This window comes from Capra hircus (assembly GCF_001704415.2).
Source record: "Capra hircus breed San Clemente chromosome X unlocalized genomic scaffold, ASM170441v1, whole genome shotgun sequence".
NCBI classification, from domain to species: Eukaryota; Metazoa; Chordata; class Mammalia; order Artiodactyla; family Bovidae; genus Capra; species Capra hircus.
Genome location: NW_017189516.1, coordinates 34,846,808 through 34,860,394, shown reverse-complemented (window position 1 = coordinate 34,860,394; position 13,587 = coordinate 34,846,808). Strand labels below are relative to the sequence as shown.

The following is a 13,587-nucleotide window of genomic DNA, read 5'->3' as shown; positions in this document are numbered from 1 at the left end:
ATTTAAGAGCTCAGCTTTCGGAGTAGTCAGTGCTATACGTTACGAGATTCATGACAGGCTCTGAGCAGGGCGGCAGGAGAATGGTTTTCATGAACTATCTCAGTGGTGTAGGTCAGATCACCTCACGCCCTGGGAAGCAAATCACCTGCAGATGAAACGCTTTCTGACAGAGAGACTGTTAAATCTCACCGTCTGGAAGGCGAACTTGTAATTCCTGGGGGGAACCACAGGGCAGCGCTGCAGCCCTTACTGACTCGGGAGGGGATTGCCCTGCCTGCATCAGCGCCATATCCCGGCTTCCTCCCAGGGGTCTGGGAGTCCAAGGGCAGGTTCCGGCAGGTCAGAGCCGGTGGGTAGGCGCCTCCCAGTGACTCCTCCACATGCGCAGACAGGCGGGGCTCCTCCTGGCTGCTTGCTTACATACCCGGGCCTGTCTCCCTGTGGTACTGACATTAAGGGGCTCCTATTGCCCCATAAGTGTTCCCTGTCAAGTGAGACTCTGGCACTGATGCCTCCGGGTCCTCCTCTTTGCACTGTCACCTCCCCTCCGAAGTTACACACAGCCCTGGTGGTCCACCTCCTCTCGTGCACCTCACTCACGCCCCGGGGTGGTACTTAAGGGCAGCGGTTGTGCGGGTTCTACCCAGGACTGGTCCCCCGTGCACTGAGGGCCCCACATCCTCTGTGCCCTGGTCACACCAGGTCTGTACCCGCCATCGCGATCAGTCTGGATGTGCCGGTCATGCCCTGGTCTCCCCTCTGACCTAGCCCAGTGCCTGAGTTGGCGGAGGGGGGGGTGGGGGGGGTGGGGGGGGGCCTCTAGCCCTTTGCTCTCTTCACCCTCCTTGCTCATTCATTTATACAGTCGCACAGAGGACGTGGAGATGCTTATCCTGGCCTCCCTTCCCTGTGTGCCGGGGTCTCCTCTTACCTGTTCACACCCTGGCCAGTTACACTGAAGTGTGGCGCACCTCCTCCATTCCTACACCCTGTCTGAGCACTCCAAGGTGACGATGCTGGAAGGATTGCTCTTTGCTTAATGGGATCAACTGGACACTCACCTCGTGGTACTGGCCATGCTTTCCTCCACCCTGTTCACATTACCAGCCCAGGAACCACTACAGGCTGCTCTGCATATGCTGGTTTTCTCCTGCTTACAGCCAGTGCAGTGGAACCAGTGTGCTAGGTTTGCGGGGCTCCTCCTCCTGATCTCGTTCACACAGCCCTGCCCCATTTCATCAGTGAACTCTCTGTTCTGTTCTGTTCAGAACTGTTCTGTTCCGAGCCTGCCAACTTCCACCTCGGTACTAAGGGTGTGACGATTCTCCTGTGTGGTCTGTTCATATCCTCACGGAGGAAGCGAGGACCTCCTCTTCTCCTCTCTGCCCTTCTCACCTCCCTCGTGTGTCCCATCTCTGCACCGACAGATCAGAGATCATTCTCTTTCCCTGTTCACTTCTGTAGTTCAGTTGTCCCACTGCACCGAGTGTGTGGGGCTCTTTCTATTTACCATGTTCACATTCCTCCCCAGGTACTTCATGGTACTCGCGGGTGGTTCCTGATTGTCTTTATCCTGTTCACTTCCTCTGTCCACTGAGGCTATTACAGTTACGAGTTACGGTATACAGGGTTACTGTTCTTTACACAGAAAACTCTGGTAAGTTACAGCAGCACATGGATGGGGCAGGGCTCTTTCTTTGCTCCATGAGAATACTCTGCTCAGTGTCATCACTGTACTGATGCAGCCGAAATGCATCACATCCTCAGGTCACATCCCTGGTCCAGCTAACCCTCCACAGTGGGTAGGGGTTCCTCTACTGCCTCATTAATACTCTTGGCCAAGTCACACCACTGGTTATGGGATGGGGCTCATCCTCTATGCCCAGCTCACTGGGCCCTGTTCCCACTTCCCTCTTGTGAGAGATGCTGGGTCTTTCTCACATTGCCTATAAACTTGCATCATCCTCTGTAGCTGCAGGCCCTATTCACTTTGCCCCAATCCCATATCCTGTCCATTTACACCATCACACTGAAGCAGTGATCCAGAGTTTTTCCCCATGACCCCGCTAGTATTCAGTACTGATGGGAGAGGGAGCTTCATTCTCCTTGTGCCCATCACATGCTTCGTCATTTACACCACCACACAGATGATGCTGGGCCTGTTTTCTTTGCCATGGTCACATTCCCTGTTCAGAGTAACCCACATGCTGCTGGTAAGAGCACGGGTCTCACTTCCTGTACACCTCTTCCATCCAGGAACTGATGGTGCAGGTGTCCCTGTTGCCATGCCCATATTTGGGGCTTCTCATCTCTGCCCCTTTCAGAAAGCTTCTCAAGTGACATCACTTCACTGATTAATTGCAGACCCTCCTCCATTCCCCATCACCTCATTGCTCTGACAGAGCAGGGTTCTTCCTCCTTGCCTGTCCACATCCCCTGCAGTTACTCCACTGCATTGACAGTACAGGGGTCTTACTGACTGGCCCGATCATCTCTCCTCCTGCCCAGGTGCAGTTCACCAAATGATCAGGGAAGCACCTCTCCGTGGTTTCACTTCACCAGTGCATCTGGGGTGGGGCTTCTCCTCTCTACCCTACTCGCACACATGCCCGGGCTGGAGACCCATTGCATTTACGGGACAGTACTACTCCTATTGACTGCATGTGTAGCCTCTGTCCAGTTGCTCCAATGAACTGACGATGGGAGCCCCTTTTCCTTTGCCCTTTTTACATCCCCGGCCAAGTGCACCACTGCAGGGATATGAGAGACCTATCTTCACTGCCTTGCTCATATCCCCTGTTCAATTTCTTTTTGCCTCATTCACAACCTGCCCCATTAATGCCCTGACGGTGCAGGGGGTCCTCCTCGTTGGCCTGGTCATGTGTTCCTTCCTAGTTCCTCCACTGGGACTGAAAGCACGGGCCTGCTCTCTCACCATCTATATCCTGTGTCTAGTTCTGGCATTCTACTCCTGGGAGGGGGCACCTCCTCTTGGCCTTGTTCACATTCCCTCTCCCTTGCAACACACAGCTCCTTTCTCTGCTCTGTTCACACCCTCTAACTACAAAACTGGTACACTGATTGTACAAGCTCCATTTCTCCCAATCACATCTACCAACGTGCCCCAGGGCACTAATTGCACATGACGACTCCTTTTTGTCCTGTTCATACATATTGCTTGCTTTCTTACCCCACTGCACTCATGGGGCACGTCCCCTCATTCATATTCACTGTCAGGATAAACCAGTGCACTGATGGATGGCCAGTCATCCTCCTGGCCCTGTTCACGTCATGTCGTTGCTCCACTACACTGAGGGAGAAAGGTTCTTCTTTGCCCCCTTCACAGTGCCCACTCCAACTGGTCTTCCTGTCTGCCCTGTGAAGGGATCACTATGTGTAGTCTTCACGTCATTCATAATTGCAACGATGATTTAAAAAAAAAAAAAAAGGTGCCTTGATGAACAGAACAGCTGCATTGAGATGTAGGTCATCTAGAATGAGGAGTCATACATCTTAATTTGTCTGCCATTAACTCTGGCCAGATAGGGCTATTAACAGGGCAGATGATAGGAACCACAGTGTCAGCCTTAAAAAGACCTGAAGTAACGGCAGGCTATCTCCAGCCAGACCTTGTTGTAGCTTGTCCTGAAACATACTGATAATCTTAATGAAGTGGAAAGTCCACAGGCTCCCACCAAGCAAGTCCCAAAGGAAGTACTGCCGATTTTCCCTTGTTCCACTTTAAGAGACTTCCCATAATGGTGTCCATACCCATGACTAGACGGACCAGAGACAGAGGTGGTGACCAGCATTGGAAATGTAGTTAATATGATAGACCTGATCATAACATCAAGTGGGACCTATGTGCCCCGCATTTGATATGCCCTCGATTTTAACTGAGTCACCTTAGTTTTTGAAATGGGAGGAATAACTATGACCTGTGCCCCAGTATCAAAAAGGGCCAGGAAGGTTGGTTATGTTGTGGGATCCAGTGGTCCCTCAGAGCAGTTTATGTGTGACAACCCCTAGGCAGTGGGACAAGCTCCAGAGAGTTGCCATCATTCTAGGGGAGGTACTTAGGTGACTGCTACTGCAGAAGGTGAGGTGAGAGCAGTGCATGGGGTATAAGGGGTCCTAGAACTAGGAACTGATGGTGTCTCCCTCTGGTTGAGTGGGGCCTCCTCTATCCGTCCAACAAAGGGAACTCATTCCTGTGTGAGTTCTTAAAATATCTAGCAGGTTTTTTTAATTGTTGAATTTTATAGATGGATTGGCCCAAATTTTTTTCATGAGGGACATTACCAATAGATAGGATTGTCTGGGGATCATACTTGGGAGGCTCGAGGTTTCTCTGCAGAAGCTGACTGTGAATTAGGAAAAGGTCCTAAATTAAGAAATGCCTCCTTGAGAATTCCCTGGTGGTCCAGTGGTTAAGACTCAGTGCTTTCACTGCCGTGGGCCTGGGTTCAATCTCTGGTCATGGAACTAAGATCCCATAAGCCGTATAGCACAGCCCAAAAAGGCAAAAAAAAAAAAAAAAAAAAAAAAAAAAAGAAGAAAAGAAAATGCCCCCTTTCCTAGGAAAGGAAACCCTCCTACACTGTTGGTGGGCATGTAAATTGGTGCAGCCACTATAGAAAACAGAATGGAGGTTCCCCAAGAAACTAAAAATAGAGTTACCATATGATCCAGCAATCCCACTCCAGGGCATATATAACAGAACAAAATTACAATTCAAAAAGATACATTCACCCCAAGGTTCATAACATTTAGACATGGAGACAATCTAAATGTCCCTCAACAGATGAATGGATAAGGAAGATGTGATACATATATACGATGGAATATTACTCAGCCATAAAAAGAATGAAATAATACCAATGGGAATAACATGGATGGACTTTGAGAAGATCAGACTAAGTGAAATAATTCATAAAGAGAAAGACAAATACTGTATGATACCACTTATATGTGGAATTTGAAATATAACACAAGTGAACCTATCTGAAAAACAGACTCACAAACAGAAAACAGACTTGTGGTTGCCAAGGGGGGAAGAGGTGTGAGAGAAGGATGGAGTGCGACTTTGGGATTAGCATATGTGAACTATTATATATAGGATGGATAAACAATAATATCCTACTGTATAGCACAGGGCACTATATTCAATATCCTGTGATAAACCATAATGGAGAGAATATGAGAATGAATGTATGTATGTGTATAACTGATTCACTCTGCTGTACAGCAGAAATTAACACAACAGTGGAAATCAACTGTACTTCAATAAAGTAATTTTTTTTCAAAAAGAAAAGTAATGCTTCCTTTCTGGAGTTTCAGTTTTTGAACTGGCCATCCAGCTATGAGATCTTGGTGAACTACCATTACCCACTGATAACTCAAAGAGAGATTCAGATGGGGGTCCCTGAGGGAGACGCTCAAGAAGCAGAGGAGGTCGCCCAGAGGAAAAAAATGGCATAGCAGGTCAAGCCGGTCCCGGCTCTGATCAACTAAAACTTGCTTGTTGGTGGGTTAGTTGCTCTCAAGTCAGCTGGGACGGCTATTCCCTCCCGGGCTTCCTGAACTGTGTGGGCTGAGCCATGAGAGAAAGAAAGGCAGCTTTCCAATGGGGGATAAGTTCCTTGGATTGTGGGTCAAGGAGAGCAGACTCTGGGTCTGAAATGGCTTTATGATCTTCAGGATCAGAGTTTTCGACAAAGTAATAAAGCCACCCAACCATGCCAATTTTGTGTAATAATGCTTTGCCGCTTTCTGCTGTTTGCCATTTATCATTGGTCATCAGGGATTGTGGCTATGCTAGGGGAAGCCCATTCTCAGGCCATAAAAGTCCACTGTAGTAATAGCAGAGGTTCATTTCACACAGTCATTTTCTAGGAGCTCATCTGATCTGGCTGACCAGTGGCACTTTTATCTATTTCACAGGTGTGCTGAGTATAGATGCGAATCTAGCTAGAGAGGACAGGGAGGAGTCCAATTTGATGTCAAAACTTATCTCAGAGAACCTGAGGACCTCTAGTTATTCCCACTGACTACCTCACTTCTTAGACCATGAGCAGAGTGTGGGGCCTGTAGTAAAGACTCTTACTAAGCCAGTATGTGCCCCTTTCCTGAAGGCTCTATACAAAGTCCTTTAAGATGGTTTGTATTTCTAGCTCCTCTGTTCATGAAATTCTCCAGGCAAGAATACTGGAGTGGGTTGCCATTTCCTTCTCCAGGGGATCTTCCTGAGCCAGGGATCGAACCCAGGTTTCCTGCATTGCAGGCAGAATCTTTACCATCTGAGCCACCAGAGAAGCCCATTTCTACCCTTACGAAACTTCAACTCTCTATTTCAATTTCTTGTTCACTCCTGACAGTTTCTACAAGTTGAGTGTTTACCAGAAATACCTGCAGCAGTGGCTTGGTTCGACCTCCCTTTCTAAGGCATCCCAGCTGACCTCCATGGGTTGGAGTTCACCTGCAAGAGGGCAATTCTGGCCCTGCCTGATTGATTCCTATGCTGTGTTCCTCAAATCAGGCTTTCAGAATGCTGAGCCACTGTGGCACTGAGAGGACTCCAGAGTGTTCTTGTGGTACTTCACAAATATTAATCAAATTGAGAACATCAGCAAGAGCTCTGGGAGGTACCAGGACCAAACTGCTCCTTAGTCTTCCATTTTGTTCATTCAACACTGTGCTGAAGGCCTCTAAGTATACAAACTTTTAGGGCCCACAAAGTCCAGGGACAAAGTATAACACAAATGAACTTATCTATGAAACAAAAACAGACTCCCAGACATAGAACAGACTGGAGGAGTGGGGCATGGGGAATGGATGGATTAGGAGGGTGGGATTAGCAGATGCAAATTACTACTTAGAGAATGGATAGCAATAAGATCCTATTGTTCAGCACAGGGAACTATATTCACTATCCTATGATAAATTATAATGAAAAAGAATATATAAAAAAGAATGTTTCTCTGGGTCTAACTGAATCATTCTGTTGTACAGCTGAAATTAACACAACATTGTAAAACCACTCTCATTTCAGTCATGTCCGACTCTTCGCGACCCCATTGACTGCAGCACACCAAGCCTCCCGGTCCATTGCCAAATCCCAGAGTTTACTCAAACTCATGTCCATTGAATCTGTGATGCCATCCAACCATCTCATCCTCTGTCGTCCCCTTCTCCTCCTGCCTTCAATCTTGCCCAGCATCAGGGTCTTTTCAAATGAGTCAGTTCTTCGCTTCAGGTGGCCAAAGAAATGGAGTTTCAGCTTCAACATCAGTCCTTCCAATGAACACCCACGGCTGATCTCCTTTAGGATGGACTGGTTGGATCTCCTTGCTGTCCAAAGGACTCTCAAGAGTCTTCTCCAACACCACAGTTCAAAAGCATCAATTCCCCGGTGCTCAGCCTTCTTTATAATCCAACTCTCACACCCATACATGACTACTGGAAAAACCATAGTCTGACTAGACGGACCTTTATTGGCAAAGTAATGTCCCTGCTTTTCAATATGCTGTCTAGGTTGGTCATAGCTTTTCTTCCAAGGAGTAAGAGTCTTTTAATTTCATGGCTGCAGTCACCATCTGCAGTGATCTTGGAGCCCCCCAAAAATAAAGTCTGTCACTGTTTCCACTGTGTCTCCATGAAGTGATGGGACCAGATGCCATGATCTTCGTTTTCTGAATGTTGAGCTTTAAGCCAACTTGTTCACTCTCCTCTTTCACTTTCATCAGGAGGCTCTTTAGTTCTTCTTCGCCTTCTACTTCAATAAGAAATAAACTAAGAAAAGAGAGTTGAGGAGCCAACTGAAGACCACTCTGCCCAGACCACAGCATCCTGAGCTAGGGAGCTGCTCGGGGACGACTCAGATTTCCGAGCTCTGCTACAACACAAACTGGAGAACCACAGAGATTCTACACACTGCAACACAAAGCCACTGAAGCACAAGCTGGCCAACAGCCAGCAGTGCCTTCCCACACAGTATCTGCTGTCTGATGAATTCAGTTAGTAAATAAACCGAGACACCACATTACCCCTGCCACCAAATCAACCCGCTCACTGTACCATCTGTTTTAAAATACACTCAAGGTTTGTTTTGATCACATTTTGGTAAGGGAACGGACATGGAGACAACTGCCTTTTGAAAGAGAGAGACTTGTACTCAGAGTCCCAATGCCACACAATGTCATGTTCAGGGAGAAGTTGAGAGAGAGTGAGAGAGGACCTGCGACTGTTATCACTTCAAAAGTGAGAAGTACCTGGAGGAGGACACTCCTACTGGGCAGGAAGTGAAACAGGCTGCAGCTTGCAGTTGAAGACTTGTAATAAGATTCTTTCATGCTCATAAAAACCCTGAGGAGGTGAGATGTCAACTACCTTGGGCCACTGGCACAGCCTAAGGATTCCAAGATGTCGATCAGCAATTGGAAAAATATAAAAAATAGTTATTAAGTTATTACAGCCTGCTACTCAGGAACCTCCTTCTGAGAACACCCCTGAGCTGCATGGCCCTACAGACCACACATTCCCTCAGAACCCCCAGCTTCTCCGTACCCTCCCCTCTTACACCTCTCTCGCTGACTTCCCTCAGGCTGTCTGAATCCTTGACTTACACAATCTTACAGGATCCTTGCCTAGGAGGGCTATTTCACCCATGCACCCTCCTATCCACTCCTCCCATTGACTAAGTGCTATGCCTTTCCACACACTTCCTTCTGCATCTTCCCCTTAGGTTGATGTTCCAGCTACTGTTTGTGTCCTATTGAGTCTTACTCCTCTGAATAGTCCTTCCTCCCTGGCATTTCCTGGAGGACCTTACTGAAGGGTATCTACACCCTCCACTCAAGAACCTCGTGCAAGGGCTTTCCTGGTGGTCCAGTGGTTAAGAATCCACCTGCTAATGCAGAAGACACAGGTTCAATCCCTGGTCTGGAAAGATTCCATGTGCCACAGGGCAACTAAGCCCATGCACCACAACTACTGAAGCCCAAGGTTAACTACATCCACCACTACTACACTTTGTGTTGACTACATCATCATGCTGCTTTGCCCTGATGCCTACACAGTTTAGAAGTCTTCTGTAGGTTAGGTGTTCCCTCCACTCATGCATATCCTTCCAGGTCTTACCACAGAATGGATATTCCTTCACTTGTGCAACTCCTGCCAAATGTTCCTCTTGGCAGGTTTCTTCATCTTTCCATTCACTTTCTAATCCATCAGCCTCCATAATGGTTGTACCTTCTATGCATGTGCCATCCTCGGATGGCTCTCCCCTAGACAGGTTGCATCCTCCACTCAGGAACTTCCTGGTGAGACCTTACCTAGACTGCCTGCTTCAAGCACCTATGCAGCTCCTGCTAGATTCTCAATTAGTTTATAGCATCTCCACCAATGCTCCCTCTGCCAACACCTTTATTCACGTAAAAAGTTATTAGGTTTCAAATGCTAGCAGATAATTTTCTTTAAAAAAAAAAACACCTGTGTAGGACTAGCAAACACATCTGTTCCCCAGATTAGAACTGTGAGCTTTCACTCTGCAATTTATGCTCTAGGAAAGAATGTATTAGAGGTTACTACATGGTCCCCCATTTAAAAATTCTAATTTGGCACCACAAAGGCCCATTCTAAAGAGTCATAGCCACATGACTATAGGACGTGTCTAACTCAAGAACAAGGGAAGCCTGTGGCTACTGGAAAATTAAAGCATGAAGATTTGCACCTATAGTCAATTAATCTATGACAAAGGAGGCAAGAATACACAATGGAGAAGAGATAGTCTCTTTATTAAGTAGTGCTGGGAAAGTAGACATCTACATGTAAGATAATAAAATTAGAATACTCTCTAATACACAAAATTAAACTCAAAATGGATTAGAGACCTAAATGTAAGGCTGAATATTATAAAACTCTTAGAGAAAAACAGGCAGGACACTGACATAAGTTGAAGCAATATTTTTCAATTCACCTCCTAGAATAATGAAAATAAAAACAAAAATTAACAAATGGAATCTAATTCAACTTCAAAGCCCTGCACAGCAAAGGAAACCGTAAACCAAACAAAAACACAACATAAATAATAAGGGGAAATATTTGCAAATGAAGCAACCAAAAGGAGATTAATTTCTAAACTATACAAACAGTTCATGTAGCTCATTCTCAAAACAAACAAACAAAAACCAATCAAAGTGGGCAGAAGATCTAAATAGACCTTTGTTCAAAGAAGATATATAGGTAGCCAAAAAGCACATGAAAACATGCTCAACACCACTAATTATTAGAGAAATGCAAATCAAAACTACAATGAGGTATCACCTCACACCAGTCAGAACATCAAAATGGACATTATCAAAGGATTTAAAAGAAATAAATGCTAGGGAAGGTGTGAAGAAAAGGGAACCCCACATTGTTGGTAAGAATGTAAATTGGTACAATCATTATGGAGAACAGTATAGAGGCTCTTTAAAACTAAAAACAGAACTGTCATATGATCCAGCAGTCCTACTGTTGGGCATATAATCGGAGAAAACCATAATTCAATTGTAAAGTAATTAGCCTCCAATTAAAATTTAAAAATGAAAATAAATTTCAAAAAAGAAGCAAAAATAAATAAATAAATAAAAATAATCTGAGGCTACAAAAAAAAAAAAGATACCTGCACCTCAATGTTCATCACTGCATTATTTACAACAGGCAGGTCATGGAAGCAACCTGAATGTCCACTAAGAGTAATAGATAAAGACATGGTACATATATACAATGGAATATTATCCAGCTATTAAAAATAAGAGAGTGAGAGGGGCTTGGTTAAGGCCAGGAAGGTTTCATGGCTCTTATAATGATCCACAATTCTGTGTGGTGAACATCTTGACAGTGAGGCATCTGTAAATATTTGGCTGAATGAGCACCAGTTGTCAAGAAATGTTTCTTGGATTGAACAAGCACCTACTTCTCCAAGCTCTATGCACACCAGACACAGTTACTCTCAGACACTCCTGAGAAGCCGGCAAAGGCTAAGCCAGTGCCAAGCTTCCATCAGTGGAGGAAGGAGGAAGATAGAGGGTGTCACTAGACAGAGGGGAGCAGAGAGGGAACCAAGGTAAGGACTGTGTGGTTCCTGGATGTAGCCCTGGCTTCCTCCTCTGCACAGCACTCTACCCCCACAAAGTGCAGCAGGCCAGGCCAGGGTTTCTCACAGACAGAGGCCCGAGCATCCAGTAATCACATGAGAAACAGGCCTGGCCGCCCCTTGGGGGACCTGTCTAAGCAGCTGGGGAGGGAGACGCAGGCAGCCATCTGTTAAGGGTGTGGCCTGTGCCAGGCTCTGTGTTAAGTCACAGTTTATAGGCACATGGTGACTTCATCTCTGGGAAAACCCCAAGATGGAGGAACTCTGTTTATCCCTGTTTTACAAATGAGGAAGCTGCTCATCACAGGAGACAAAGGGATGTCCATCACACAGCCAGAAAGTGGTGAACTGGGATGGCAAAGCCAGGTCCACTGACCCCTCTGTTAAAGCCACCTGGGCAGCCTCTGACCAGTCCTGTATGACAGGCCAAGAGGCAGCAGAGGGGGGCCCTTTGCCATCTGATGAACGTCCACAGAGAGTGTCACAACACTGCCTAATAAGCCCTGTCTCAAGTCTCTTTTTTGGAATGAGATAGTAAAGTAAATAATACATGAACTCAACATGGCCATAATTCCTCTTATGTGTATTTCTTTATGGTTTCCTCATCACTCCTCAATCTTCATATAAAAGTCCTGCCCCATTAAGTTCACACTGACTGCTCTGCCGTCCTCTTCAATCACCCGCCTTGGCTTCACCTCCCACTTTTAGATGTCCCCCATCAGGAATAAAACCTTAGGCTCCTCCCTCACAGTTTTCAGCCCCTCTCCCATTACCACCATCCTTCTGGGAATTCAACAGGCCCTCTCTGCGCCAACCTCCCAACCTCCCAACCTCCCTGGTTTGGACTCTTTCAGAGCCAGTGAGGAAGTCCTGCCCCGCAACCTCAGCCAGCGACTCCCCCCAGGACCACACACAATACTGTCACCATCGGAAACCACTCCCCGATTTCAGGATTCTGGCATCCCTCCCTGACCACCCACTCCACCCCTCCATCCCTCATGAGAGGACCCCCCTGCCACCCCATGTCACCCAGACGCCTCAAGGACAAATGACAGAAAGCAAGCAGTTACAAGCACAGCCATGAACACTTTAATAGCAGTGCTAAGGGCAGAAGACCAGGCCTCTCTCATCTGTGGGTAGTTTGGGGTGAGATGAAGCTACTGATGAGGTGTGGCTGGGCTCGGGGGCCTGGGCATCCCTACTTCTTCTTGGGAGCGGGTGGTGAAGCTGCGGGCTGAGAGAAGGCACTGGGCTGGAAGAGGCGGCGGAGATTCTCATTGTTGATCAGCGCCCTCTGCACGTGCTCCGGGCTGATGCGTACCCTGTGGTTGATACAGGCCTCCTTCCCCGCCAGGTCCAGGATGTTGGCCATCAGGTACTCAAGGATGCCAGTCAGGAACACGGGTGTCGCTGAGCTCAGGCGGTTGGCGAACTGACCCTCTCGCAGGAGGCGGTCCACGCGGCTCACGGGGAACTGCAGCTCGGCCCTGGTGGAACGGGAGAGGGAGTGTCTCTTACTGCGATGGCAGTTCTGGAGGTGTTTTCTCCGAGACATGGTGTCGGCTGGACGCTGCCTCTATCAGCCCAGACTGATGATCCTGCTGGCTGGGGCCTCCTGAGATGCCAGTCTCTCTCTGCTGGCTGTGTCCCCTGGCTCAGGTCTCTTATTGCTCAGGGAGCTGCCTTTGTGACAGCTCAGGCTTTGTGATGTCATCAGTGGCCACTGGGCCCTGGATCAGGACTGGCCTAGAAATGGCTGATAGGAAATCTGGTCTCTCTGTTGAAAAGACCATCTCTTGAAGGGAAGTTTTAACTTTCTGTCAGACTACAACATTCTAGCTGAAAATGTGTTTCAATGGAAAACTAATCTATGTCTGTAAAACACAACTCTGGGTTATTTCATTCCAGTCTTACACCATCTTTGAGCCCTTTTACATCCTTTTGGAAGCCTGTAGGTCACTGATACAACCTTTGCTGAAGGCTCAATTTCCTTGTCATACAGCAATCAAACAATCTGGCCTCTATTAATGTATTTATCCTACTATTTCTGATCAATATTACTTTTCCATGCTTTGGTTTCTCTTGTCAACTAGTTATAACATCTGCCCATTTCCTTATGTGATAAATGTTTTAATTCATGTTCCTATCTAGGTGTCAGGATTTTACACTTATTTGATAATTATCTTTGTTTTGGAAGACACACCCATATGTCCAATTGTTCCACCTATCATGGCCATGTGACTTCAATGGCAGAGACGTAAACTACATAAAAATTTAAAGCCCAAACATGTCTTTTCCTGGCTCTCCAATGTGAATTCAATGTATCAGTAACACATCATTGACCCTTTTTGTAATTTTTGTTTTCCTCTCTACTGATTTAGTGTATCTATTGTGTTTTTGGCTCCTTTACAGCTAATAAGCTATTTCCTGCTATTGATAGTCATGGTTGG

At 46.7% G+C, this 13,587-nt stretch overlaps 1 protein-coding gene across 1 annotated transcript; it reads right to left on the bottom strand.

The window, feature by feature from the left end:
* Positions 1 to 12,335: 12,335 nt before the first annotated feature.
* LOC102186480 (histone H2A-Bbd type 1-like) lies at positions 12,336 to 12,692 on the bottom strand. The gene has a single exon (XM_005702077.3). It carries the CDS (start codon positions 12,690 to 12,692, stop codon positions 12,336 to 12,338), a length of 357 nt encoding a protein of 118 aa, XP_005702134.2.
* Between the last annotated feature and the right edge of the window lie 895 nt (positions 12,693 to 13,587).

Coding starts and splice junctions, on each gene's coding strand:
- LOC102186480 (XM_005702077.3), bottom strand. CDS start 12,692: ATGTCTCGGAGAAAACACCTCCAGAACTGCCATCGCAGTAAGAGACAC.